Source organism: Ochotona curzoniae, unplaced genomic scaffold (genome assembly GCF_017591425.1).
Source record: "Ochotona curzoniae isolate NIBS_2020 unplaced genomic scaffold, NIBS_Ocur_1.0 scaffold_1852, whole genome shotgun sequence".
Taxonomy (NCBI): Eukaryota; Metazoa; Chordata; class Mammalia; order Lagomorpha; family Ochotonidae; genus Ochotona; species Ochotona curzoniae.
The window spans coordinates 35,989,891-36,013,849 of record NW_024467087.1 but is presented as its reverse complement, the minus strand read 5'-3'; the positions used below and the strand labels follow the sequence as shown (position 1 = coordinate 36,013,849).

At 41.8% G+C, this 23,959-nt stretch overlaps 1 protein-coding gene across 3 annotated transcripts; it reads left to right on the top strand.

The window, feature by feature from the left end:
* The first annotated feature begins 20,427 nt into the window (after positions 1-20,427).
* TCEAL2 (transcription elongation factor A like 2) lies at positions 20,428-22,231 on the top strand. 3 transcript variants are annotated; one of them, XR_005885841.1, is made up of 2 exons: positions 20,428-20,553; positions 21,069-21,361. XR_005885841.1 is itself a non-coding variant. In XM_040999858.1 (2 exons), exon 2 carries the CDS (start codon positions 21,490-21,492, stop codon positions 22,069-22,071), a length of 582 nt encoding a protein of 193 aa, XP_040855792.1. In that variant the 5' UTR covers positions 20,428-20,553; positions 21,469-21,489; the 3' UTR covers positions 22,072-22,231. The 3 variants fall into 3 exon arrangements, 1 of the variants encoding a protein (XP_040855792.1); XR_005885840.1 differs by lacking the exon at positions 21,069-21,361 and adding an exon at positions 20,740-20,943; XM_040999858.1 differs by lacking the exon at positions 21,069-21,361 and adding an exon at positions 21,469-22,231.
* Positions 22,232-23,959: the final 1,728 nt, after the last annotated feature.

The following is a 23,959-nucleotide window of genomic DNA, read 5'->3' as shown; positions in this document are numbered from 1 at the left end:
ACACTGGTCATTGTCTCTGTTGGTGGTACTCTATTTGGAACTTGATAGAGCTCTCCAAAATTTTTCCAGTCTTTGTCTTTTGCTTTTATTTGTTTTTAAAGATGTATTGATTTATTTATTTGAAAGGCAGAGCTACAGAGGAAAAGGAAAAGAAAAGGAGAGAGAGAGAATAGAAAGAATATATACAAGAAGAGAACATAATGCAGATAGAGGTTAGTGATGTCACCATGCACCAAGGACTGCGGGCAGCCATTGGAAACTGGATGGACCCTGCCACAGCATCTGCCTTTAAATCTCCAGAGCAGCGGGACCTTGTTGACAGCCTAAGGGGGCCACTGAATCTCACTACAGAATTCTGGCTTCCAGAAAAACATGATCTGGCTATAAACAAGTATGTTTGTGGTCATTTGTTACAGGAACCACAGGAAATTAATAGTACCAATAGAGAGGGGCATGTTATAATCCCTAAAAAAGTCTATGTGCTATGGCCTGACACAATAGCTCAATCGGATAATCCTCCATCTTCAAGTTCCAGAATCCCATAGTGGAGCCAGTTCATGTCCCATGTCTCTGCTCTGCTTCCCTTCCAGCTCCCTGTTTGTGGCCTGGGAAAGCAGTCAAGGATGGCCCAGAGCCTTGGGATCCTGCACACTCATGGTAGACCTGGAAGAAAGCTCCTGTCTCCTGGCTTCAGATTGGCTTAGCTCTGGCTGTTGAAGCCACCTGGGAAGTGAACCCGTGGATGGGAGATCTTTCTCTTTGTCTCTCCTTCTCTCTGTAAATCTGCCTTTCCAATAAAAAATAAATATATATTTTAAAAAATTTATATGATCTCATCCTGTGATTCAATAGTCTAATTTATATAAACATGTGTGTTTATGCTGTTAATACAAAAAGGTGATAAATGTGTAGACAAAAAACACACAAATGTATACAGATAAATATATTTATTATTGTGTTTCTATTAAAAAATAAAAGAAACATAAATATCCATCAATGTGATTGATGATCAACTATGCCAGCCACACTATACTGTACAATGGGAAGTTTCTTATAAGACTCTTAAGAAGAATGATGAGTATCTTGTTACAGGGCCATGGATTGAGTCCAAGGTATATTGTTAAATGAGAAAAGTAAGGCTCACAAAAATTTGTGTGGCATGGCATTTTTTAAGTAAGGCACAAAAATTGCAGATGCGCATTTTCCCCATATTAAGGGTAAGATACAACACAGTTCTCCTTATTACTCTTTATCTATAGTTACAACTGCAGTTAAAACCCTCATAATTATATGCAAAACAGACATAAAACTACTTTGAAGGGCTGGTACTGTGGTGCAGTGAGTTAAGACTGCACCTGAATTTAAACAATACAACGGGGGATTATGGGGCTACCTGGCAAATCACAGAAGATATTAAACAGCATTCAAAGTGATAGTCGACTATGCGTGAGGGAATTTGTGCAGATAACAGGTGTGAGGTCCAGAAACAAACCAACATATTTGGACAAATTGTGTATAGAGATCTGCTGAAGATAGCCAGTCTGTGTGGCCATAGCAACACTGTCACCCACCCAAAACCAGGACTGTGATCAGCAAATGAGTTCTGATTGGAAGTGAAGTCATTGGTATCAGAATTAGTTTTGTAGCAATAATAAGTCTGTGAAGCAATAGGTAAACAGTAGTGAAGGTATTAAGTTTCTCCTGAACTTGTCACAGCTGAGCTGGGCTGTGCCACAATTCCCTGAGCTATCAAAAAGACATGTAGGCAACAGAGTAGGAAAAAGGCCCTGGACAAATCTCCAGGAGGACACAGAGGGAGACACATGAAAGCATGGAGCGCATGCTCCCCGTGAGAAGATGTTCAGGCTATGGACATAACTCCAGAAGACAGAAACACCCAATACATGGAAAATATACTACTAGGAGTCTGAGTAGCTAAGGATGGTGTATGGCTTGCAGGCAAGGTGGGACTCAAACAGTTGTAAATGCTTTCCCTTAGTGTCTGCTTTCCACTTTAGTGAAGGCTGAGGGAACTGAGGATACAGCTTATCGCCACTGGGGCCACCCCTCCCCCCCCGGTTGCGGATAGGATCATGCAGGGCACTTTGCTTCTCATGATTTGTCAAATCCATGGTGGAAACAAACTGTGCAGCATCACACTGAAGCTCGGATGTCCTTCTTCACTCTGCCCCACCCCTGATGGCTTCAGGCCCTGGAGTGTTCACTCAGCTATCTTAGAGTTCCAGCTGTTCTCCTGAGAGGGCTTGCCTTCTCACTGAAGTCTGGCTGGGTTCCTGTCCCTTCTGATGCAGGCATAAGAAGTTCCACACATAGTACCAACACAGCTCCTGTTCAAAGTGTCACTGACAACTCCTCTGAGAACATTCTCACTTTATATAGTAAGGTGGTTCTGTAGAGGTCACCATAATTTGCACAAGGACCCAGACCAGGTACAATCTTACTTCTCCCCTGGTCAGAGCCACTGGAGGAGTGAATAGTGCAGGTTTGAAAAATCTGAGGCACCAGGACCTAGAAAGAGCTCCTAACATGCTACAGTGTCCATTCCTGCACATCCACATCTATTTTTGAAACTCCAAGATGATGCTACAATCTCAGGTCACATGTACACTTGATGTGAACACAGAAAGTCTCAGAAGAGTGCAGGAAAACAGCAATTCAATGGAAATAAATAAGGACTTGTCCCAGCCCAACTTCATTAAACTGCAAAGCCCAGAGACAGCACTGAATTTCCAGTACGGATGGGTGTGTGTAGTCTTCTCTTCTTCCATTCCCAAATACTCATCTAAATACAAGGACACTATTGATGTTAAGAACCAGCATCCTTACTAAATATCAGAATCACTGTGCTGGGAAGAAAGCCAACATTGGCCTTGTGAATGATGTCCAGATATCACTCTGGGATCTTGACAAAGATCACCCTCAACCTCCTAACAATGCTTCTCAAGCCTAAGGATATAAATAGAAAACATACCAGGATATCTTCAAAGGGGTCATGGAACTTGTGCATTGTCTTGTAATTATGTTTTCCATGAACTTCCCCTTTTATTTATCTTTAGTTTTTTCAGTTATTTCCCGATTCATATAGTTCATAGACACACTTCTAAGAATGTAATTACATTCGTTTACCTCCCTTCCCTTTTTCCCTCCTTCTTTTCCTTTCCTTTTGTTTGTGAGCTAACATTTTTAATGAAGATTATAAAGACTTGATTTTCCACCAAATAAAATGCTTAACAAGTAAGAAGTGAAAAGATCCTTGTTTAGAGGGAATATAAGCAATTGCCATAAACAATCAAATGGAAAAAATGACCATTTCATTGATGTATGGTAAATGTTAAAGTAATCACAGATAATTAAAACTATGGTAGCATAACAGTCTTAAACAGTTTGACAAAAGTATAAAATAAAGATGGACAAAACTACATTTGCAGCAATATTGATACATGCAGACATTCCTTTCCTTTTTGTTCTTTCTTGATTTCCCATTTAGAGGCATAATTTAAACTACACTAGCAAGCTGAAGGATAAGAACACTGAGAGGCAGAGCTGAACTGCGACTGAGTAAGATACTCCAATGGCCATCTCCCCACAGAGACAGGGTATCAATAGCTGTCCAAAGGCTGAGTCACATTCCTAGGTGCTAAAGAAACCGGGAGAGCAATAGCAGTGCCTGGTTTTAACACGATAATGAGAAAAGCTGCACTGACAAACACAGGAAGAAAGGAGTTGTTTGTCTCACCCTCTCCCTGGGTTCCTGTAGTTCAGTGTGGAGGGAAGCCTCTCACTTCAGAAAGAAGGAAAGGATGAAATTCAGCCCCTAAACTTAAATTCCGATGTCTGCTGGGCCCATAAAGCTAAAATGCAGTTAAGATATTGTTATATGTCCCCAACCCATGTACTTTAATCATTTTTGATATATTTTAAGGAGAAAAGAATCAATAATGTAACTAACTTGTTGAGATTTTTTTAAAATAAGGAAGTTTTAGAAATAAAAATCCATAAATCAAACCACAAAATGATGATGTGGAAATACATTTATTGAGTAAGAATTATATTGATATATTCTCATGTGAAAATAAGACATTAAATACTTATTTAGTAATTCACTGTGTATAAAATGGGAGAAGTAGAAGATTCTTTTGTCTTCTAAATATGCCTGTGTTACTTCTCATTTTATTTGAATGGCGAAGAGACAGAGAGACAGATAGATTTTTCTAACCACTGGTTTACTCCCCAACGTCCATAATAGCTGGGGCTGTGCAAAACTGAAGACAGGACCTAGGAACTCAATCCAGGTCTCTCACATGATGACAGAGACCCAGTGTCCTTGAACTCTCACCTGTTTCTACTCAGGTTGTGCATTAGCAGGAAGCTAGAGTTGGAAGTGGAGGGGTAGAGAGTAAAACCAAGCACTCCAGTATAGGATGTAGAAGTCCCAAGCAGTGCCTTTGCCCTTGCACCAAATACCTTCCAAGATTTACCTGATTTGTAAATATAGAAACTATCTAGTGCAAAATGTTGAGAACAAAATAATTGTAAACTGATTAAAAGTATAGTGCTCATGAACTCACTGTTTTGTAAACATGCTTGTAGTATACTGCCTCGTGTGTAAAGTAAGCAGAGCAGAAGATGTTTGTGTGTGTGTGTAGGGAGGGGGATTATCTCTGTGTTTCTACTTAGTCCATAGTGGCTGGAGCTTAAAGATCTCAAGGTAGCAAGAATATAGCAGGATTATGACTGCGTAGAGACTTTCAGTAAGTTTTAGATTATGCAATGAATCCATGCATCTTGCTCACTCACCTCAACTCAGATTTAAAATGTGGTATCTGAAAAACAAAAAAACCTGCAAAGGAACGGGGAGTGGGTGGAAGAAAGGTAGAGAAATATCATGATGTTCTTAGAATTGTGTCCACAAACCACACTGAATTTGTTAAAACTAATCAAAAATAAAGTCTAAGAAATGTTTTTAGAAGATTAGTTACACCTCACTGGGGTATTGGGGATTTCTCTGCACACCCTTCCTAAAAAAAAAATGTTCTGTACCTAAGCTGATACACATGTCTTGCTAGAGTTATAAGCCAGTTCAGACCATCCGAAAAACAACCAAGTTCAGCAAAATCATGCTTCAACACTATAAACAGCTAAATACTAAAATGGAAATAGACACAAGACAGCTGAATAGTAATCTATAGCCATTTTGAGGTGTATAGAACCCGGTTGAATATAAACCAAAATTGAAATGTCTATGAAGAAGTCACAGGATGTAGTTAAGAACCTGTATTTTCCTATTAACATATTGGTTAATCAATACCATGTCAATTAATGCCATAATGTTGTAAATTGTTGTTGATGTTATGTTGGGGCTTTTAATTGATTGGGATGATACTTTGCCGGCTTTACATTGAGACCAGAGATGATCTCACCAAGAAATCGTTGAACTCACTAGGATAATAAGATACTGGACTTTATGCTTAGCAAATACTTCCAATGAAAGAACCTTAACTGAATTTGAACTGTGGTAATGCAACAAGGTGGAGGAATCCACCATGGGGAGAGGGTTCGGGGAGGGGTGGGGGGAATCCCAGTACCTATAACACTGTGTCACCTAATGCAATGCAATTAATAAAAGAAAAAAGAAAGAAAGAAATGTTTTTAGAAGTCTAACTCTTGCTAAGCCCTAGAATTGACTTCACTTCTTTAGTTTTTCTGATCACCAGGTGGCACTGTTCCTAGCCTTTACAAGTTAGCTTTTTCTCCCAACAAAAGCAGACACAAAATTTTCCCTCAGTCTTTTCCTCAAACCTCCCTTTTTTTTTTAATTCACTTTTTTAATTCACCTTTTTCCCCCCAAAGACCTGATTTCAGTCCACTACAGCATCACAGGCTTAAAGCACTACTAGCCATAATATTCAACAAGTAAAAAGTAGGAAGATCAAAGTTCCACAGGAGTATAAAGAAGGACCCCAAACAACAATCATATCACAGGATATGTGTTCATCTCCACATGTTCTTTGTATTATAATCAACGTGTTCCATGTAAGAGTTACCTAAAAGAGCAGCCACATCCCAGGCGGCTGACTCTGCATCCCATGTTCCTCCAGTCATCACCACTCCTTATCCTGCCCCAGCATGCTCCCTCAGGATGCCCTGATATGCAGGGTCAGGGTCACGTTGGACCACTCCCTCTGCACCCTACTGTAGGCCTAAGCCAGAGTTCAGGGCCACCCTAAGGGACAGGAAGTCATTGTGATTGCCATCATCTCTCCTACACAAATTTTCTCATGAGATTTCACACTAGGAAGACTAAATGGCACTGGATTTCTTGCACATCCTTTGCACCAACAACTGCCTCTTTACAGATTCATCTTCAGACTATAGTGAGGGGCGCTGGTAAGACTCTGGCTGTGTGAGCAACCATCAGACAATTCCCTTCCTCCACTTCTGAACCTGATAATGTAAAGCCAGAAAGGGGCAGAGAGATATACAGGAAATGTGATTGTCAACACAGACTTGTTTGTAGAGAAATACATCTGTACACTGAGGATCTGTCATGTGTCATCACAGCACTAGAATTTTCTCAAGACAGTGTGCTGGGTTCCAAGGGCACACACTTGAGTGACCAATGCAAACCCTCATGTGAGCTGTGCCTTGCACCATGTACTTTAGTAGTGAATGCCACCCAGCACTGTATATAGCAGGAAATATCACAACATGCTGAATAATTCAGAGTTGTCCAAATTATCACATCTGTGGTATGCAATTCTAGGAAGATTAAAGAATAAGTGGTGTTGTAATTTTTTTTTAACTTTATTCCTGTTGTTGATTTTGTCTTATGCTTTTTCATTTATTGCAATGTACAGTAACTGTAACGGAGTGGGCAGTGGGGAACAGCCTTGGGAATTGGGCCATCCATGGGCATCCACAAGTCCATGAGTGATGTGACTAAGATAAGAACTTCTTGATGGAGACGTGTTGTACATGACTAGGAGGGAATAAAAACAGTCTGTAAGAGACCCGCGGGGTCCTTGTCAAGACTCCACTGCATTGGATGAGACATGGACCCTAGCTCGAGCTAGTAATAGTTTCTTTGCTTTTGCATGGTTGCGTGTGGAACTTGTCTGTCCATGGTTAGGGGATCTTTTGGATCTAACACCATTACAAAAGAATCTAGCAAAAATAAGAATCTGTCACATTTCTTGGGGATGAGATGTTCCCAAGCAACTGTAGCTGTAGACTCTTCCTGTCACTACTCCAGCAGCACTGACATCAGAATCCCAGCAACATTCACTGGGATAGTTGATACATCTCAAAGCATTATTTTGCAATTATTTCTTTTAGAACAATTCACCAAAGTATGTTTAAATACTAAAAACAGGAGCGAGGGTGTGGCATAGCAGTTAAAAAGCAGGGCTGCTCACACCCCATATTGAATTGCCTGGATCTGAGTCATGACTCTGCTACTGACTCCATTTTCCTATTATTGTGGATTCTGGAGGCAGCATATGACTTAAGTAGTTGAGCCCCCGACACCCGTGTAAAAGACTTAAGATTGGATCCTGGCTTCAGCCTGGCTTAGCCTGATCTGCTGTAGCATTTAGGGAGTACAGCAGCACATGGGAGATCTCTCTTCTAAATCTCTCTCTCTCTTCATATCTCTCTCTTTCTCTCTCCCTTCCCCTTCTAAAAAATACAACAAATGAATTTAGGTACTGACAGTACCAAAACATTAGAAATTGTGAGATATCATATTCGCAGCAAAAACTAAATATCAAAATATGAGAACAGGCATCTGACACAGTGGATAAGATGCCAGTTGTGAGGCCTGCATCTAACATTGGAGTGTCTTGGTTTAGGACCTGGTTTCACTTGTGATTTCAACTTTCTTGTAACGTGCACCCAAAAAGTCAGCGCAGATACTTGGGTCCCTGCCATCAGTATCAGAAACTCAGATTGAGTTCCCAGATTCTGGCTTTGAGCCAGTCCAGCTCTGGATATTGTAGTCATTTGTGGGGGCGGGAGGGTAGGGAATCAGTGGATTGGGGAATCTCTATCTGTGTCTGCCTTTCATATAAATATAACAGTAAGGGGACTGGTGCAGTAGTCTATCAAGCTAATCCTCCACATGCTCGCGCTGGCATCCCATATGTGCACTGGTTCGTGTCCTGTGTGCTCCACTTCTGATTCAGCTCTCCATTTACAGCCTAGAAAAAAACAGCAATGGATAGTCCTTGGGCTCTTGCACCCTTGTGGAAAACCCAGAAGATCCTCCTGGGTCCTAGATTTAGATGGGCTTAGCTCTGGTAGTTGACCAGTTGGAGAGTGAAGCAGCAGATGGAAAATATTTCTCTTCGTCTTTCCTCTGTAAAATCTACCTTTAAAAACAAATAAATATTTTTTAAAAATAAAATGCATTTTAAATCTTAAGCAAATTATTTACTACCTACATTGCGTCATTTATCATGGATGTATAAAATGTTTTTAAGCAATAAACATAGGTCAACAATATTAAGAGGGAATGCATAGAAAAATCAATAAAAATCACCAATAAATACTTGGAAATGTCACAAACAAGTGAACTGAAATAAAATGAATCAGCTTGACATTATAGTCACTGTACTCTACAACAAAACTCGTAGCCTCTTATTTAGTATCCATTAATCAAGTTTCCACATTATCCCTTCCGATTCCATCTGAAACCAGTTAATTTCTCTGAGATCACCTTTTTGTAGACTTCACATAGGCATAAAAGCATGTAATAAATCTGTTAATATATATGGCTTAACATTATTACCTCTATTTCCATCAATGTTCTTCAAATGATGATATTTCATCATTCACTAAGGCTAAGTAGTATTCCATTGGATGCATGAACTACCATTTATCTGTTTGTTTGTTTGGAAAGGAAAACATAAAGAGAGAAGGAGAGGCAGTAAGATCTTCCATCCTCTGCTTTACTCCACAAGTGGCTACAATGGCCAGAGTTGAGCTGACCCAAAACCAGGAGCCAGGAACCTCTTCCAGGTTTATCATGTGAGTGCAGGATCCCAAGACTTTGGGCCATTTTCCACTGCTTTCCCAGGCCTAAGTAGGGAGCTGGATGGGAAGTGAAGCAACAGGGACATGAACTGATACCCATATGGGATCCCACTGCTTGCAAGACAAAGATTTAGCCACTTGGCTATTGTGCTAAACCCTAGATCAATCTTTTTAAACCCTTTAACCAGTAATCAACCTGCTCATTTTTTTTTTCTGATAATGTTAAAGAGAAAATATGTATCATCTGGTAAAAACGCCTTCATTGATAGTAGGTACATGGTGATGAAACTTTGTATTAGGCTTTTGGTATTCTCAACATCTAATGCTTGTATCATTTATTTGTGAAATTTGCGATTCTCTCTGGTTCTAATGTATTTGCATTAGCTCATACATATAGAATAATGAAATTCTTCATTGAAACTTTTGCTTTTGTGGGTTACATAATGTGAGAAAATGGAATAACTGGGTGATTTATTCGTTTTCTTTGGGTGATGTAATATCTTGCTATGTTACATTCTGTAGGTTGTGAGTTTCAAATGGTCTCAGTGGAGTAAAAGGAAGGGGTCATCAGTGCTCTGGTCTTTCCTGGAAACTTGTGGGATGGATCTTTTCCCTTGCCCTTCTTAACTTCCAGAGGCCATTGTGTTGCTCTATTTTTATGTTTTCTAAAAGCAGCAACAGTGGCCTGAGAATGAAATTTTCCTCATATGACTTCACTGTGATCTCTTCTGCTTTCCTTTTTCACATTAAGGATCCTTGCAATTACATTGGGTATGTCTGTAAGCTGCTTTTATTGTGGCCAAAATAAAAACAGGAAATGCTACTTATGCCATGCCATTTCTTTATCCAGGATACTAAACATGGCAGCTGTAGGAAAGCCATAACAGCACAACACATGTGATCATTTTTGCTGTTCTGGACTCTACTGGAGGTTGAGACTATTATGGTTAACTAAAGAAAGTTAAAATGGATAATTCAATAGTGAAATCAATTACTTTATTATGGGCTAACATTTTTTGTTGTTGAATTTTTTATTGTTACTTTATGATGCAGTTTAATAGGCATTGGAATTCCCCGTCCTCCTCCCCAATCCTGCTCCATTGCTGCAAGATACTGACAGCTAAATGAGACTGTAGTTGAGGCTTTCAAAGACTGTTACACTATCCTACTGGAATAGAGGCTTCAGTATTCTGGGGGAAATGTGAATTCCATAAATGAAGGGTCATTGTATTTCTGCTTTTTACTAAGTTTAGCTTTGTGATCAGAGAGCTGCTACATGAAATACCACGATGACAGATAAGGCATTTTGAAAGTCAATGAGTGGTACTTCTGATAGAAACATGGCATTCAGGGAAGACAACTATGCATGCAGAATAAATACCTATTTCAGTAATATCAAAACACTTCCCTTCCATGATGGACACGGTTACATACAGTTGATCAACCAGCAGAAAGCTGCCTGATCAGCCTGGGAAATAGTGACACATCAGGGAGTCAATGTTGGTTTACACTGCTGGCACATTGGTATTCCTTAGTGGTCATAGCTAGGTCATCTTTACTGAGTGGAATTCCACATTTTTGAACCAGTGCTTAACTTCCATCACTGTCATCACTGGCTCCTTATAAGCCCATTGGGCAATGCAGGGATGGCTGAGAAAACAAAATAGGTCATTTTATCAACTTCATTATTAAAATTTTCACCTATTAAGTACATCTTGAATACAAAAATTTTATTTGCAAATTATACCTCAAGAAAGTTGAAAATGTAAAAAGAAAAGATTTTCTTCAGCTGAAGTTGCCCTTCAGTGAGCATTCACATGAGACACACATAACTTTACTTCTGTTGATTATTTAGAGTTTATTCACAAAACTCTTTCTTGGATGTCCTTGTCACCCGATTTTCAATCAGCCAAACCGCTGGTCAGCACTCCTAAGTTGCCATATGATCACATATTTGAACATTTCTCCTTCTAATCAAAACAGACTACATGCATTTCCCCAGCCTTTTCCCACTGAGTAAAGAATTTCCCTTCACCTTTGTCCTTCATGGACATTTCAGAAAGGGATTGCAATCCTTCAGCTGGCCACTTTTGAGTGAGGCCTCCATGTCATGCACATCCCTCTGTAAATCAAGCACAGCTATTCTTGGGAGTTGCCAATTTCTCCTTCAGAAACGTACAAAAGACTACAGGCATAGGTTCAGAGAGTTACGGCAGAACATCAGAAATAAGTCATGGAGATCTGAGTCACTTCTTCATGTTACTTGCACTTTCCAGTCCTGCTTACAATTAATCTCATACAATTTCTGTTTGTTGATGAAAGGCTGTTGTGTAATGAAACTTTCTGGTTAAGTGAGTCAGTTCATGATGGGCAGTTCAAACTCCATGGTAACTTGGTGGCTGAAATTTAAGCATGTAGATTCTACTAAGGCCCAGTAGCAGGCCAAGAACTATTTCTCAAATGGAAATTATCTTCAAAAGATAATTTTGATCTATAATACTTAGGGCCAAAGCATTCCTTTCTGTCACTGATACCTGAAGCTCACTTGAATCTTCTGGATCATAGTTCCCAAGTGGCATTGTAGCTTGCATAGCATTCTGGACTTCCAGAGCTTCTTTTGTTCTTTGTTGTATTCCAAATTAGCAGCTTGTTGTATCTATTGCTAAATGCGCTGCAATAACACCACTGAATGTGGAGGAGGTTTCTTTCAAAAGCAAAAGGCCTATTAGGTGTTGTGATTCCTTTTTGATTATACAAAGGACCTGGGGCTACAACTTAACCTTCACAAGCCTTATAGCTCTGAATCTCTAGATGTTTCACTAAGGTAGAAGGCTCCTGCATATTTTTAATCAAATTTATGTCTCATTCTCTGATATGTATTCATAAGTTTAAAGTTGTTGTTATTTCCAGGTCTTATCAGCATAATGTAATCACTCTAATAGACAAACTTGACATCTTTTAGATGGGATAAGCAATCAAGATTTTGACAACAAAACTGTGAAATAGGGTTCGAGATTTCATTTGCCCCTGATATAAGACTGTTGTGGTATATTGATGGCCTTTCCAGGTAAAGGAAAATGGCTTCTGGAAGTCTTTACTAATAAAGAAGTACTTTTCAGATCAATGCAGACCAGAAGCTAATTTGCTATTCAAATAAACTCATAACACATGCAAATAAAATCACATCTTTCCATTATTTTCCCTAAATATGACCATCATATGTGCAATTCTTAATTTATCATACATATATCTTATCATAATGAGTATAATCTATCATTTTGTATGTGTGGTACTATTCTATAAGTGGCATATTGATTTTCTCATTTTACTACTTGAATTATTCTCACTTAACAATGTTTTAAACATTTATCCATTTTAACACAAAGACATCATTCATTCGTTTTAAATGTAGCATAGTGTTCCATTGCACTAACATTATTTTTGTCCCAGTTTGTGACTCCCACGTGAATGAACTGCAATTTGAAGTGTCATTGAAATACACAGACTGGAACTTTCCTGGAAAGCAGTGCAAAAAGAAGGTAAACCAGACAGCATTTACCTGGGGAATTAGAAATGGTCTTTTTAGGGCCCGGCGCGGTGGCGCAAGTGGTTAAAGGTCCTCGCCTTGCACGCCCGGGATCCCATATGGGCGCCGGTTCTAATCCCGGCAGCCCCACTTCCCTTCCAGCTCCCTGCCTGTGGCCTGGGAAAGCAGTGGAGGACGGCCCAAGGCTTTGGGAACCTGCACCCGCGTGGGAGACCCGGAAGAGGCTCCTGGCTTGGGATAGCATCGGCCGTTGTACTCACTTGGGGAGTGAATCATGACGGAAGCTCTTCCTCTCTGTCTCTCCTCTCTGTATATCCGCCTTTCCAATAAAAAAAAAAAAAATACAAATAAATCTTTAAAAAAAAAATTAAAAAAAAAAAAAGAAATGGTCTTTTTAATCATTATTTGTGTTGATGAACTTTTGAATTGTTTCTTACTTTATTCTTTTTGTTTCATCTTTCCTGCAATGGTTTAGTGAATATCCTCTTACTGGCCTCACAGATAGTCATTTTCACTTTCTTTACTCATGGAGAAATTGTTTCTCTCTCTATCTCTCTATTAATATCACTGTTTGGACACTCAGCCATTTGTAAAGTTTTCTGATTTTTTGTCTGTAGATTTGTTTCTACATTTAAATTCTGTCATACCTGATAAGTAACAAAGTTTATTTAGATGACTTTGTATTCCTTAGATTATTGATCTTATAACACAGTCTTGTGATCATTATTCATATGTATTTATTCTTCCTCAAAGAATTTACAAATATTGTCCTTTTTAATTAATTAATTAATTTATTTATTTATTTTATTAATACATTGCATTATGCGACACAGTTTCATAGGCTCTGGGATTCCCCCATCCCTATAATGCTTGCAATGAAAGAATCTTGACTGAATTTGAATACAATACTGCAACAAGGTGGAGGAATCCACCATGGGGGAAGGGCATGGGGAAGGGGGGGGAATATTATCCTTTTTTTTTTCCAAATCACATTTATTTATTTATTTATTATATTTTTGACAATCTTTACATAGTTAATTTGGGTAAAAAGGTTCAAGGGCTACAGGAAAGTGGGTAAGACTATTATTTCCATATTGTTTCCTTCATGTTTAAAGGCAGGTATTAAGGGAGAAGGCCCACCCAATTTCCCACCCTCCCCAGGTCCTGGATGTAGGGTATGCTCCGAGGTTCTTGCTCAAGTGGTTTTGATAGTTCAACAGTTATGAATCGCTGCCAGTCTTGCCACTCCAAGCACTATGAGGTCTTTGAAGAATCCACTGATTGACATAATCCATCATAGAGTCTCCGTTTGCCCAGTATTTTGCTGCCAACATATAGCTGAGAAGGTTGATTGACCTGTTCTGTCTTCTCTCTTTTCTTGGTTAGGGTTCTGAGTCCAGCATTTTGATTGGGGAGATCCCCAAAGAAACTTTGTCTGAGGTGTTTCCAGACCAGATTCTTGTGTGTACTTGCAAGTACAGGGCCCGGTACAGACCACTGCCCCAATCAGCTGGTGGTTGCGATCGCTGGATCAGTTCTGTTTTCAGCCCCAACTTCCACTGGAACCAACAGGTGTTGCAGTCCAGCCTGGTTCTGCCCAGCACATACTCGGCCCTCGCATAAACCAGTGGGAGCTGCAGCCTAGTTGGAGCGACCCACAATAACCCCCACCAGGCCCGCCCCCTACCCTGCTTTGCTAGTATGTGTAGCAGTAGTCCAGTCTGTCCCACACCCTATTTCACCCCAGCCCCTGTCCTGGTTTTCTTGCCCTCCCGTGGAACTGGTAACCCAAGAGGGAGGAGCCCACTATTTCCCTCCCACGCCTCTCCCACTCCCAGATTATGCACTCTCCAGGTAGTTCTGTCGTTTGACTTGACAGAACTAGCTCCCAGTGCCAGCTTCTGCCAGCTGATGCTGTGGCTAAGCTCAAACAACCCTCACCCACTCTAATTTTAGGAAGTAGGAATAATCAGTAGGAATAATCAGCCCAGCCTGGCTTTTCCCTGATCTAGTCCACATGAGGCGCACAGGCGTTGTAGCCCTGCTTAGTCTGGTCTGCCCCCATCCCAGCTCATGCTCTCCAGTGGGAGTAGTTGTTCATCAAGGGAATCACCCCTTATTCCCCCTGCCGGCTCTGCCCCCTCCCTTCCTGGTTGTCACGCATGCTGGTTGGGCACAGTGGGCACGTCTGGTACAGGAAACCTCAACTTGGCATTCCGTATTGTGCACTAGTTTTTGTCGCAACCAAACCTGGCTTGACCTACACTGTTCTGGTGCTTGGATTTGTCAGTATTGGATGATGTGTACAGATTCAGCCTGGTCTGCCCCCAATCTATGCCAAATGCATGCCAGTGGGTAACTTTCCATGGCCTGTCCTGGGCTGTTTCCTATCATGTTTCTTGCGCTTACCTGCTGGGTTTGTGTCCTGCCAGAGGAGTTGCCTAGGCTCCTCCATCAGAACCTCTCCCAATGCCATATTTTGCGCATACCAGTGGGTCCATGAACCATCCCTACTCAGTTCACCTCCTGTCCTAGCAGGAACAGTGGCTTTTCTTGACTGGCCTTCAACCCAAACTGGTCCTTGCTGTTGGATGTTTCAGCCCAGCCATGGCTCGTCCATACCCATATAAGACTCACACATGGTTCAGTAGGGATTGAGACCTTGCCTAGTCCATTCCATATCTACCCTGGTCCTCCAGGACACCAGAGGGTGTTGGAGTCTGGCCTGGCTTGGTGCATCCAATCCCAGTCCACACTTGTGCCAAGGGAGACTGCAACTGTTTCCCATTCAGAACGCAGCCCCCATTCCAGGCCACATGCCCCTTCGCGGGAATCTCAACCCAGCTAGGGTTGTCCCCTTAGGTCCCCAACCAGGCCTGTTCCCAGCCATAGATCGCATGCTTGCCAGTGGTTGCTCTGACTCAGCTTGGCTCAGCCCCTCACCTGTCCTGACCTCTGCCTTAGACACTGTGGCTTAGCGTTCCTGGCTCATGCAGACCAGTAGGTGAAAGAGCCTAGCTCGGTGTGACCTGTGCTCCCTCCTGGTCTCTAGCTTTGCTTGTGGGCTAAGGTTTGTTCAGTCCTGCCAGTTCCACCCTGTTCCATTACCAATTGACACATTACCCAGATGTTGGAGCTACTTTGCCCAGGTTGTCCGACCCCCAGGTCTGGACCACATGTTCACCAGCAGGAGTTATGACTCACCAAGGGAGTTTCCCAAGTTCCTCCACTTAATCCACTCCCAGACCCAGTTCTCATACATGCCATTGGGTTTAGGCCAGGTTCTGGCGAAGTCTGGCCTTCCATTTGGCCTTGTATGAGCTGGTGAACATTGCAGCCCGTCCACCCCACACCCTATTCAGGATGCACATTCAGGTGCTGCTGCCCTGACCAGTCCAGACTGTTGGGGTTTCCTTTACCTGTGATTGATGGCAGGCTCCTTGGTCACACCTAACTTAGTCCATCACCATCCCAACTCTTGAGCTAACCAGCTAACCAGTGGGGCTAGAATTTCCACAGGGTTTGGCCCACACATCTGTCACAGAATCTACCCCTGGTTATGGTTCTCGAGTGCTAGTTAATGTAATGGCCTGCTTAATGTGACCCTTCTCCCGATCCATCATCATGTCAAGTAACAGGATATGATTCTGCTGGACAGGTGCCGAGCCATAGCTTTAGCATGGACTGGTATTTGGTGGTCAGCATTGTACAGTGATTACAAGTTTTTCAAAGGAAGAGTTACTGTCACTGAGAATCTTTATGATTGCTTCAAGTCCTAGAAGCACAGTGGGTTCAACCTGGAGCTACCTAAGCAGTGATTCAAAAAATCAAAACCCCAGAGCTTCCCGGCCAGGTGGCCAGCAGGCAGAGCCTGGCACCAAATGGCTCATTGGCCACCCAGGGACAGCTCACCACTTGCACATGGTGACTGGTGTCTCGGATCCAGGCATGAGACGCCCTGTCCTGAGACCCACCAGCAGCCAGGAGGCTGCTGGAAGTTTAAACTCTGAATATTATCCATTTAACTATAGTTTTTCTTCATGCATTAGGGCTGATGTCTTCCACAGAATCATAGATAAATCACTTTAATAGCTATTTATTGGATGTACATTATTTGACAGACACTTCAGCTAAAATCGTCTGAGATTCAGATATTTCTATGTACTGGGAATATCCACAGGTAGAAATAAAAGTATTAGTACTCACTTATACATGTGTTAGCTGTCAAGGATAGCATCACATACAATCCCAAATTACCTATCTTTAAGTATTCAAATACTAACTGGAAATATTTAACAGGAAGCAAATGTTTCCATTATATATTTATACACACACATATATATGATATATATAATACGTATACTATATGTAATATGTATATGATACACATGTATTATATATAATTATATATTATATAATTATATTATTATAATAATGAAATATTATTATATTATTATATAATATTATCTATTATTATATTATATAATTATACTATTATATATAATACATATATATATACATGAATGCATTTGTAAGGCACATTAACAGAAAGAAAGAGAGATAGAAAAGGATCTTCCATCCACTGGTTCATTTCACAAATGGCTGTAGTGGCCGAGCTGAGCTGAGCCAAAGTTAGGACCCAGGAGCCAGGAGCTTCTTCTGGATCTCCTATGTGGGTGAAGAGGCCCAAGGACTTGATCCATCCTTCACCGACTTCGCATAAGCAGGAAGCTATATTGGAAGTGGAGCAACCAGAACATGAACTGGTGCCCATATGGCATGCTGGCACTTGCAGGTCGAGAATTAGCCAGTGGAACCACTGCACCAGTTCTTGTTTCCATTATATATTAACTCCAATTTCATTTCTATGTACTGGAGTGAATTTTCAAATAACCAAAGAAGAAAAAAATTGAACCAATTACACAGAGTTTTAAAAAGAAAAGATTTCCACCATGGGGGGAGGGGTATGGGAGGGGTGGGGGGAATCCCCAGCGCCTATAAAACTGTACTACATAATACAATGTAAGCAACAATAAAAAAAAAAAACTAATACTTGTTTATACAACAACAACAACAAAAAAAGAAAAGATTTCACTCCATTTATATTATTATATATATATTTCCATACTATTTTGTATATTCTCTGTTAATTTCTTAGTAATAGTATATTTGATTGACCCAGAAATAAGATTTGCAGGAGACTATTGCAACAGAGTACTGGGAATAAGTAGCTACATCTCAACACCTTGGGTAAGTCAGTCCTCCTGAGCTAGCTGTTTCTCTCTGATCTGTGTGAAAGTTAATGAGATCCTCTGTGGAAATATCTGTATGATAAAATCGCATGTAATTAATACACATACACAGAAATGAGTGTCTGTAAAGCAATGAAGTCTGGATAATGTTGCTAGATTATACCAACATCAATTTTTTGTTTGTGATTTTGAATGTGCTGTAGATACACAAGATATTACAATTAAGGGAATATTTGTAAAGGGATAGAAAAGATTCCTGTTATTTCTTAAAATGAAGGAATAATACAGAGTTCTTTGATTTCTTACAATTATATGTAAATCTACAATTATCTTAAGATTTTTTTTTTATAAAAGGCATTTTCTTCGCTATGAAACTGAGAAAACACCTAATTGAACTCTGGCTGTGTTCAAGCCACTGTGTTAGTGACTTAAAATACATTACTTCTAGAGTAAAAATACCTTCTGATTTCAACAAAGCAGTCTAAACGTTGCCTGTTGATGTGGCATAGTATTTAGTTTACCCATACTTTTTTTATTACCAGTATTTGGTAAAGTAAGCTGGAATATATATAGCAAACTTCATATAGATTCTTAGTGTATCTGTAACAAATCACCATGAACTTTGTGATTTAAAACAACACACATTAATTCTCTTATACTAGAAAAAAAAATGAAAGTTTGAAATCCGTATTCCTTGGCTAGTGTTAGGTGTTTGCAGTGCCTTGATGCCTTTGGAGGCTCCAGGAAAGAATCCATATTCTTGCCTTTCCTGTGTTTCTATAGCATTATTGTGTGTATTTCTCAATTTCTCACCCTTCTCTTCACCTTCAAAGCTAGAATCTTACATTGTCGCATTGCCTTCTTTTTAATAGTCTTTCTTTGCCTCTCCCCCACCCCTGTAATAAGGATACTTGTTATATTTAAGGCCTACCTAGATAATCTCTGATAATCTTTACATATCAAAATCCTTGAACTAGCCAACTTTCGCAAAACATAGGTTTGTCTTAAGATTAGGATCTGGATGGATACCCTAGAGAATCTTTATTGACCCGACCACACATCTCCATTTTAAATTTTCTTTTTTCTTTCTTTCTTTCTTCTTTCTTTCTTTCTTTCTTTCTTTCTTTCTTTCTTTCTTTCTTTCTTTCTTTCTTTCTTTCTTTCTTTCTTTCTTTCTTTCTTTCTTTCTGCTGTGGTTTTATTTAGTAGTGTGTGGGATGCAATATCAATGAGTAGTTCTCACTTTAACACTTGGTCACAGTGATAATGAATTGCTTATATTCTGAGTCTCCTAATTCAATGTAGTTACTGTGCCCCCTTTAAAGGATAACATTCAAGGTTTCCCATTATTAAAATGACAGAGACCATGCAAAAACAGCTATAGAGCTAACGTTTTTCTGGATAGTGGTGAGAACAATTTTTGGTGCCAAATGCTTCTCCAATTATTTGTGCTAAGAGGTGTTGATGCTGCTACTTCTTCCAATTATCATGCTATGGACATCCAAAATGTATGACAGTGCGAGATAAATAGCAGACAAGATCATGGGGAAACAAATGATAGATTGTCTGTGACATACATATGGGAAGTACATGCTGAGCTATCCTGCTGTGGGACATAAATTATACATAGACGCATACATCCCACGTGCTTGCACACATCAGTTCATCAACATACATAAATATATACATGTGAATGAGTGTCACTGGGCTATACAAACGCGATATTGGTGATTTTCTACTTTTCTGACTTGGTGAAGGTTTCATAAATGTGAAAGAAAAAGCAGTAAAACAGAAGGGGAATATGGAAGGAAAGGGACCAAAAAAAATGGAAAAGAACAAACACTGGTCAATGTTAAGAGCATGCTGTCTACCCAAGCATGATGATGAATGTGTGCCTCTGAAGTCCATATTCAGACATGTTTTAATGCTTTCTACCTTAGCTTTCTAACAGTCTCTCTTGAGAAAGGCCAAATTCTGAATGTGGAGAGAGGACAACGAAGAAAACAAGAAAGGAGTTTTGACGTGGGGAAATGACTTTCACAGGGACATTGAGGCAGGAGGGAAAAGCGTGCACATGCACATTTGGAAGTCATTGGTTCTTAGAAATGCGTGAGATTATTAAGGGAGAGAGAACCCCATAGTCTCAGGAGAAAGGCAGCCCAAGAGAGAACCACGAAGAACAGCATCACTCAAGAGGCAGCTTAGCTTTCTGGCAACAATCACAGAGCAGAGCTCTGGACACAGGCAATAGTCTTCCTGAAAGCAGACTACGGGTTCGGGAGCCAAGCCTCTTGGCAAAGTCAGAAATGCTCTCTGTTGGGCTGTCACACCTAGTGATGTTGGGCAAATGAGAGAAATGAGGATGGTATGAGATTCACTATGTAAAGCACCCGGGCATAAAACTGCTCCCTTTTCTTCTAAGACACAACCTAACGGTTTCTTCACAAGCCCATTCTGCACAGCTTTCCGGTGAAAGTGAAGTCGGTTTTGGCGGAAGGGGTGGGGGATTGGTTAGACAGAGGCGAGCTCCGGTGACGCAACACTCATGTGACCATCCAGCCGCCAACCTGGGCATCAAGTTTCTGCGCCTGTCTTGCAGTCCAGTGCCCTGCGCCGCGAAGAACTCGTTCCCTGAGCTGTCTGAGCTGCTGGCAAGTCGCAAAAGCTCCAGGAGGTGCAGGCTGTCCCGCGTGCCCACAGGTCAGTGTGGAGGCCACCACTGGCGCGGACCCGGGACACGGTGCAGGTGGCAGCAGCGAGATCCCTGGCCAGGGAGGGGTCGTCGGGAGGAAGGGGCAGCAGAGTAGGCAGCGCGGGGGCGGGGGCCCGGGATCCGGGTGGCAGCCTTCTGGTCCTCGCCCCCCAAACCCCATCTTGTTGGAGCAGGCTGGGGAGGGGGGAGTCCCGCAGTGCGACGGTGAAACGCAGGCACCCTGGGGACGAGACCCCGCAGCCTCTGCGCCTCTGAAGACGCACCGACCTGGGCGAAGAAGGCGCCGCCATGACGCAGGCGCTGCCTGCAGAGGAGGCACCGGCGCCACCCGGAGCTGGGCCAGCATCACGGCTTGGCGCCCGCGGCTAGGACAGAAATGGCGGCTGGGGTGCGGAGAGGCAGAGGAGGGAGGAATAGGGTGAGGAGGCCCGGATTCTGCCCAGGACTGAGGCCTCACGAGACCACGGAGCGCGCAGCCCCTGCCCCTGTGCCCTGCCTGCAGGTCTGCACGTCATTGGTTCCCAGCACCTCTTGAAGCCCGGAGAGCAGGAGCAACCTGTGAGGACCCCCTGCAGGCCAGTGACAGGGGGAGGCCTGGAGGAGACCCAGAAGAGTCTCTGGTGAGCAGGGCCCTGTCTGGGCCGAATGCGGGTCCCGCCACCTGAGCCCCCTCTCCACCATTTAGGAGTCCTGTCCCACTGAGATGGATTGGAGCAGGTGGCAGCGCCTGCCAGGCCCTTGGTGGCTCAGACATGAGGGGCAAGGAGTGGGCAGAGGGCACACCTGGAGCACTCCCCCACCCCAGGAGGTGGGATGCAAGCCTGTGCACCTGCTGTGTATGTCCCCACCTCCTGAGTCTTCCCTGTGTTCCTTTGTCTCCTCCCCTCTGCCCCTGCCCCCAGGAGAAGGAAGGTCGTCTCACCATGGAAACTCTGCACACTGAGGACGAAGGCATGCCTTCCAACCAAAGAATGACTGAAAGCAGACAGCCACAGGCTTCGGGAAATCCAGAGGCAGCTAGTACTCCGGAAAACAAGGACGAACTCGGGAATAAGGGAAAGACAGAAGTTAAGCAAATGCTCCTGGAGAAGGGAAAGCCTGAGAGTGAGGGAAAGGCCAAGGAAGGCGAGCCGGGGAGTGAGGGAACCGCAAAAGAGAAGGGTTCTGCAAAGCTGGAGCCAGAGACCAGGGCTGCAGAAAAGCGCCCGGCCGAGGATGATGTACCCAGGAAAGCCAAAAGAAAAACCAACAAGGGGCTGGCTCAGTATCTCAAGGAGTATAAAGAGTCCATACACAATATGAATTTCAGCAATGAGGACATGATAAGAGAATTTGACAACATGGCTAGGGTGGAGGATGAAAGGAGAAAATGCAGACAGAAACTGGGGGCTTTTGTGTGGATGCAAAAAAATTTACAGGACCCCTTCCACCCGAGGGCCCCAACGGATTTCAGGGGTGGCTGCAAGGCCCCACGAAGGGACCTTGAAGACATTCCTTATCTGTAGTGTCCCTGCAGGCATTTGTCACATCCTGTCTTTTAACCTTCCGCTAATTCTTGGCTTTAGATGTACTGTTACTCAAGTGCAATACTCCTGTTTCCACAGCGAATTTGCACCACCGGCATTACAAAATGTCATGATTCTTGGAAAAATAAAGCAAAGATGGCTCAAGTGCTTGTTTAATTTTTCCTAACAAAAAAAATGCATAGTTCTTTCACCAAATAATTTTTAAAAATCAAAAAAATTGCCATAAATAAAAAGGGGGCTTATAAATGCAACGAAGACATAATTCTTATCAGAACTTAAAATGATAGGTTAAACATACTACTTTTGATATATCTGGAGGAATCATCCTGCAATACTACAGATGAATGGTTCTAATCATTGGTTAAAACGGTTGTTAGATACTCTGATTTCTCTTCAGATCGTATAAATCTTCCGCCTTTTACTAAAATGGTTGTTAGTTAAAATACTTGCTTCCCAAAATTAAGAAGTGAATTAAGATGAGATACAGAATATACAGTAGCAGAGCTAAGAGCCAGAGGGCACTTGGAGGAGGACTAGCCCACATTTCACCCTTACTCAGGAAGAAGTCCTGGAAGCTTAAAGGTGGGTGCTATCCTTTCCTGGGTGGTGTAATGTCTGCTGGAAACGGTGCCCCTCTCCTACATCCTGCACCCTCTTAAGGCTTCCATTGCTGCTGATGGGATGGGTGTTCAGGGTGACAAAGCCCAACTGATCTCCCTGGAGTTAGTCCTTACTGAGCTAAGCCAAGCTCATCCCATCTCTCTGACAAGTATGAGAAGTGTAGGTAACACTCCACTTCACAGTCATAGTTACTCAGTGGGGTAGCACTTAAATGATGCTTTTGTTGTTGTTGTTCATGAAAAACAGATGAAATTTTAAAAATAAAAAAACAAATAAAATGGAATGAAAAAAATAGAACAGGCATGATGATAATAACAAATATCAGACTGTATTTCAGGTATGGAAGAAGAGTATTGCTTTGTGATATTTGTTTCAGCTTTGTATATGTATCCCTGTGCATGCTTTTGTTACAATTAATAATGCATTTCTGACTATAGAGTGCAGCTTTTAAAAAACTGAGAAACATTTGACTCTTTCACAAAGCCCAGTGTGCCCTTTATTCTGGTGCCCCTAGTGCCAGCACAGTGCCTGACTAGTAATAAATTGTTAATTCATTCATGAATAATATTAGCTGATTCAAGATACTTTGTCTAACATTATTTCCTGCGTGCACTATTTCTCCAGCAGTGCTTGTTTACTTGATGTTCTAAAAGGAATATAATAGAAAGGTGTTTGTACCACAAATTTAACCATTTTTCATTTTATTAATGCATTTTCTAAAGATTTATTTAATTTATTTGACAGAGTAACAGAGAAGGAGAGACAGATAAAAATAATCCATTCCAAAGTGGCCAGTGCTGTTGGTATTGAGCCAGGCTAAATCCAGGAACCAGGAACTCCATCTGGATCTCTCACATGGGTAGAGTGGTCCAAGCACCTGGGGTATATGCTTCTGCCTTCCCAGGAGCATTAGTTTGTAATTAGATTGGTGACAGAACAACAGGGACTTAAATTGGTGCTCAGATGATATGCTGGCATTTCAGGCAGTGGCTTAAACCACCATTCCATGATGTTGGCCTCAGTTAATGCATTTTTAAAGTGTGCTAGCTGCTCGTGTCAGAATCATTGGAGGATTTCACTACAATGTGAATTCTTGGGGCTGGTACTGTGGTTTAGCAAGTAAAGCTGTCACCTGCAACCTCAGCAATCCATATGGATACCGATTCAAAGCCCAGCTGCTCCACTTCAGATCCAGCTCCCTGCTCGTGCTTCCGGGATAGCAGCAGAAGATGGTCCAGTGTTTTGG

Excerpts from the sequence above, each read along its gene's own strand:
- TCEAL2 (XM_040999858.1), top strand. The coding sequence starts at position 21,490 with ATGGAAACTCTGCACACTGAGGACGAAGGCATGCCTTCCAACCAAAGA.